Source organism: Scardinius erythrophthalmus (genome assembly GCF_964197995.2).
Source record: "Scardinius erythrophthalmus genome assembly, chromosome: 5".
NCBI lineage: Eukaryota > Metazoa > Chordata > Actinopteri > Cypriniformes > Leuciscidae > Scardinius > Scardinius erythrophthalmus.
This window is the reverse complement of record NC_138225.1, coordinates 30,825,042-30,831,041: the sequence shown is the minus strand read 5'-3', so window position 1 is coordinate 30,831,041 and position 6,000 is coordinate 30,825,042. Positions and strand designations below refer to the sequence as shown.

The following is a 6,000-nucleotide window of genomic DNA, read 5'->3' as shown; positions in this document are numbered from 1 at the left end:
TTGGTAAATTTCTTGTTCTAGTCTTAAATTGATTCAAAATTCACAGAAACACATGGCTTACTTTTAAAAGAGACAACAATTACTGTGAATCACCATACAAGGGATTATCTGTGCAAGCAACATATTTTGTGCAATTTCAGTCTTACCATGAAAAGCTCAAATTCGTCCTCATTACGAGCAATCATTTGATTGAGAGTTTCATCATCTGGAACTTCATCTTCCTCCTGGTATAACACACACATATGCCAACAAACATAATTAGGATACATTTATTTTGAGAGTGACTAGTATTTCATCTCTGGCCAAGTGGATTTTGCTTTTTAAATCGTAAAACGTACCAGAATAGACACTACCAAACCAGACACTAAGAAATGCTTTGTACTGTTCCTGTAAGTAATTCAGCTCAACTTAACTGCACTCCGGTTTGTCTCACAAAATTGCATGCCTTTCCTTTTGCCTTTGACACACTCAAAATCAATAGAAAAACAGACTCTTATCCATTCATGTTTCATGATGATAAACTGTAATTTGTTGAACAAAACGCAGTGACCTGAAGACAGGCAATAAACGACGAGTCAAGTCAGGGAAAGTAAAATCAATTCATCAACAAGTGCTGGGCAACGATTAATCGTGATGTGTGTATTGTGTTTACATACATATATGTGTGTGTACTGTGTATAATTATGTTGTATACATAAAAACACACATATGCATGTATATATTTAAGAAATATTTGCATGTATATACTGTAAATATATATTTATACATAATTTATATTATATATAAATATTTTATTTATAAATAAAAAAATCTTAAATATATACATGCATGTGTGTGTATTTATGTATACAAAATAATTATACACAGTACACACACATATATTTATGTAAACACAATACACACATCGCGATAAATCGTTGCCAAGCACTAATTTTTACGTGAACTATCCCTTTAAAGTTTCTCATTTTGAATAGTGTCAGTAAATTTGATAAAGCCTTACTATTTCAACATTATTTCAAAACACAAGCATCTTTAATTTCTTTATTTTATAAATATATAATTCAAGACAAGGGGATTCAAATATATTTTTAGAGATCGGACAGCTAGTGTAAATGTTCTCCATGATGCCTTAATGCTAATAGCAATTCGATCACTAAAAGCTCCTTCATAGAAAATGAGACTCGGCCAAGTTGAAATGTTCAATTGTTGATTGTTCAAGCCACATATATAAACTTTACTTCTCCCAAGCAGCCATCCAAGTGCAGAAGTTTGAGAGCCCCACAATAGACACACGAGCCCGCAATCATTGATGAGACACATGGATGGATAAACCATGAAACTCTAAAATTAACTGCTATGTGGGGTGACGAGTGCATTCAACAGAAAATTTCACAGCCTGGAACTGGCATCATCTGTTATACAGTATTTGCATATTTATATATTTGCGGGAATAGTAGATTGGATTTATATCCATTTTGGGAAGACAAATGTATGTGGTGAAGTGTAATTTGAATGTATGCTTTCATAATGGCAATGTATGCTTTCATAATGGCTAGTAAACTAAAAAGAATCTGTCTTTTTCCAATAATTTTTACCTCAGTGCATCATTAGATAAAATTAACCAGTTTATCAGTTACTCCAACTGCCATCTGTGCTTGTTGAAGCGACTTACCTCATTCTGTTCCTCGTGCTCCAGAATAGCCTGCAGGAAGGCTCTACGTTCATGGCTAGAGGACTTCTGATCAAACATGCCTGCCTGAATGACCTTCTGATCAACGTTCAGTTTATATTTGGCCGCCGCTAGAATCTTCTCCTCCACACTGTTAACAGTGCACAGACGCAGTACGCGTACTTCATTCTGCTGGCCGATGCGGTGGGCCCGGTCCTGTGCCTGCAAGTCCTGGTGATTGAAATCACATTTCAGTGTGATTAACAGAGTTATATCAGTTACAATCAGAGGGCAAGAGTGTTATTAAGAAGAGGCATGGTGCAATCTTTCTGACTTGTTCTTTGGAGAAGGAAAAATAAACATTTCAAATTGGCTGAAGATTGCTGTATGTGGAGGCGGATGGAGGGAAAATTGTAGCATCTTCTGCTGAAAATGCGTGGGGAAAAAAGCCCAAACTTCATGCTGCTGCATAAAAACAAACAAATCATCCAGCCAACACCACCAACATATGAATGAAAATAATAAATTAATAAGATAAATGAATAAATAAACCAATAAATATATAAACACGTCAAAAATCACCTCAAGATATATATTTGTCTGTGGTTAGTTGGCATTAAAAAAGTGCTGTGATATTAAATACTATACAACAAATTTAAATGAGCATTTTGCTAATCATAATGCATGTAGCTTTTATGGCCTTGTATTAATTGAGAAAATACATGGATTTATTTTATTTGTGATATATGTACAATACAGGACCATTTTATTTTACAAAAAAAAATCCAGTAAAAGCAATACTACTGTGAAATATTACTGCAATTTTCTATTTTAATATATTTTAAAATGTAATTTATTCCTGTGATGGAAAATCTGTGATGACAAAGCATTTTTTTCAGGATGAATACAGTTTAGAAGAACAGCATTTATTTGAAATTCAAATCTTTGTAACATTAAAAATGTCTTTATGGTCACTTTTGATCAATTTTCAGCAATCATCCTTGCTGAATAAAAGTATTTTTTTCCACAAAATAGTTTCCTTTTTCCAGAATACAGTCCTATAATTTTTAACCAACAATTCTAATGCTAATAAATCAAAATGTACATATTATTTGTCAACTAATATGGAAGCCTGTTTGTACTTCAGAGTAAGGGTACGTTTACATGAAAGCGATGTACTAAATACGGAAAAGTTTTTTTTCTTTATACAGACAACCTTATCAAAACCATCCCCATTCACACGGATCCGCAAACGACTAAAACACTGTATTATGCATGTCAGGCCACTAGTTAGAAATGTCACTTTGTAAAGAAAGACTACACGCCTGCGCATAAAAACATTATTTTATTGAGAGCACTCAAGCCACACACGCATGTCTATAGACTAAATACGTAATACGCATGTGTATGCTATCAATGTTTCACATTTTTGTAGTTAACACGGAGATGTTAACGGTATTGTTTTCAAAAACTTGCACTTTGAAACCCGTTTTCAAAAGTTTGCGTCTTTAGGCCCCCAAAACACTGTTGTCGTGTAAATGAACGGCCAAAATGCATTCAAAGTTTTCAGTTTTTAGTGGAAAATGGCGTTGTGTAAACCGGGCTATTGATGAAGAAAAAAAAATTCACATTGTAAGATATACAGTACAATCAATAACAAGATAGAGTTAAAAAAAGGTGCAATTGTGAGAAATAAAGACAATTCCTTTTATATTTCTGAATTCCACAACTATCTCAACTAAGATGAATCACTTATACTATAAGATATTTTTCAAGTCGGATTTAGAGATGACAGATCACTGCTGAGCTGAAAACTAGGGACGTGAATGTCTAGTTCCTCTGAATCACACAAACCTGGTGGGGGTTCCAGTCGCTGTCAAAGATCACAACGGTGTCTGCAGCTTGCAAGTTGAGGCCCAAACCACCTGCCCTGGTGCTCAATAGGAAGATAAAATACTGGGAGCCTTCACTGTTGAATTTCTTTAAAAGCTCTGCCCGGTCCTCAGACTTCGTAGTTCCTGGAGGACACAACCAGAAACAAACGTGTTAATGAAAGAGAAAGGGCAGCATTTACAGTATGTGTGATCACACTCATTAAAAAAGTGGTGGGCCACCAATTGGAAATCCCCAATACTGAGGTCCTAAAGGGCAGGAATACATAAAAGGATTTGGTTTGCACTGATTACTGACCATCCAGACGTAAATAGAGGAAGTTACGGTAGCTAAAATAATCCTCCATGATGGTCATGAGGGTGGTCATCTGACAGAACAGAAGCACTCTGTGATTGGTGGCCTTCAGCTTGGGCAGGATGCGGTCCAGTAACTCAAACTTGCCAGAGGCACGGTACAGGTCAGGGCTAGGAGAACAAAATAGCATGTCTAAAATGTCATGTAGTGCAGGGGCTCTGCGATGTGTTTAGTGATCCATATTTGATGAATGAACAATTCATGGTAACAGTCGATTTGATCCGTACTCACCCGCTGATAATGCCATTTGGATATCCCAAGTGTTCAGCGAAGGATTCCTAAAGTACAAAATAGACACTTTGAGCACAGCTGATGCCATACAAGTAGAAAAATACCATGGCACGGTAGAATGCTTCGTTTTGATTGTTGACCGAAGTTTTAACTCCATAGATATGAAGAAGTTTTAGGTCTAAAATATATTTTACTGTACATACATACATTAAAAGTCAATGGGGTCCAATGCTTTTTAGACCCAATTAACTTTCATGCTACGCAATAAAAACAGCTCCAGTGCCTGGAGAGTACGCATCTACGTCATCAATTTCTGAGCTTTTTCTTTTAATCCAATCCTCAGTGCTGTTTGTACACCTCTGCCTGTTCTGCTTTGTGGAGTTGTTTTTCAGACACATGTGTGCTCGTAAGTGTAATGTTTCCTCAAAACAGTAAAACAAAAGTGTTGTTTGCATTTTCCCAACGATGTGGTCAAAGCTGGAGTTTGACTACCAACACATGGTAAAATATGTGGTTTTTGCAAAAGAGTGTTTTTGCGCGGAATTCCGTGATGAGTTTAACAAGAGTCGCAACACGGATCACAGTTCATATCTGGACCAGAGCGAGCATGTTTCAAGTTTTTATGGAAATATTTCATATACTCTAGTGCTCCAAACATGAACCAGCACCGTGCATGCGCACATATTCCCCCATGTCTTCTTCAAGTTAAATATATATGTGCAAATAAGGACACTGATACAGCAGTGTCTGATGATGAATGCATTGACACAATTAATTATTCTGATACACAGAAGACAACGAAGTAGACCAAAAATTCAAAGAAGAATGGACAAAAAAAGCAACTTAATTTTTAAGTAAACATTCTTCCTCATTTTTTAGACCAATAGCTCTGGAAATTTATAATGCTGATTTGTTGATATTTCTAAGAATAATTTATCAAAACGTTTTTGGTTTGTTCATGATAGTTGTTAGTGGTCTCTAATGATAAAGATTAAGAGTTCGTTGTCATAGGGTTAATAATTTTAGTGCTTCAACTTAAAACTTATTTCAGTTTACTGCCAAAAGAACATTTCTTATTTTTTCAACCAATATTCATATTTTATTTCAGCTTAATAATAACCATGACTGAGACATATGGCGATACCTCAATGTGCTGAAACATGTAGGGATGGTTACAGATCTTCTTCAGCTGCATGATGGTGTTCATTAAAGTCTTGGCTCCTCCTTTACCCTGTGGATGAAAAACATCAAGTTAAAACCCCATGAACATTTGCTTTAATCCACAGAGCAGTGTAACATGCAGTTACAGTTACAGTTACTATACAGCCTCTCTCTTTACCTTCTTGTCTTTCTCTGAGCCGTCTGTGAGCAGGATACCTTTGCCCTGCATGTGCCTGTACAGAACCTTCTGGATGGCTGACATGTCACATTTGATGACATACTCCACCTGTAATAAAAAAAGACCCAATGCATTAATATAACCTCAACCACATGACATACAGGTGTCATTCATACTTATGCTTTATTAAAAAAAAAAAAAAAAAAATGTGTACAATGATTTTCTTTTGTTGTTTTGGAAATAAATAAAATAATTTTGTAAAGAATGTTGTATTTTCTTATTTTTTTTAAAGATGTATATAAAATGTAACCGCTGATACAAAATAGTATTTATAGTAAATGTAAGAATACATTTCTAAATATAAAAATAGTTAAAAATTCATAATGGGGCCTGTAAAATTGGTAGTATATATTTTAACTGTTGAGACCTACTTATGAAATTTAAGATTACAGTTCACATATTTACACTGATTGACATAAAGAGAATATTAAAAATGTTACCAACAGCAATCACA

The 6,000-nt window shown here is 35.0% G+C and overlaps 1 protein-coding gene across 1 annotated transcript in view; it reads right to left on the bottom strand.

The window, feature by feature from the left end:
• The window catches only part of smarca2 (SWI/SNF related BAF chromatin remodeling complex subunit ATPase 2), a 42,870-nt gene that overhangs the window by 14,559 nt on the left and 22,311 nt on the right, over positions 1 to 6,000 (bottom strand). Inside the window, exons 21-27 of the mRNA XM_081364772.1 lie at positions 5,487 to 5,594; positions 5,292 to 5,378; positions 4,148 to 4,194; positions 3,860 to 4,026; positions 3,524 to 3,687; positions 1,673 to 1,900; positions 147 to 224 (exon numbers count right to left, since the gene is read on the bottom strand). Of these exons, the coding sequence (XP_081220898.1) occupies positions 147 to 224; positions 1,673 to 1,900; positions 3,524 to 3,687; positions 3,860 to 4,026; positions 4,148 to 4,194; positions 5,292 to 5,378; positions 5,487 to 5,594 (879 nt within the window). The remainder of the gene's footprint in view (positions 1 to 146; positions 225 to 1,672; positions 1,901 to 3,523; positions 3,688 to 3,859; positions 4,027 to 4,147; positions 4,195 to 5,291; positions 5,379 to 5,486; positions 5,595 to 6,000) is intronic.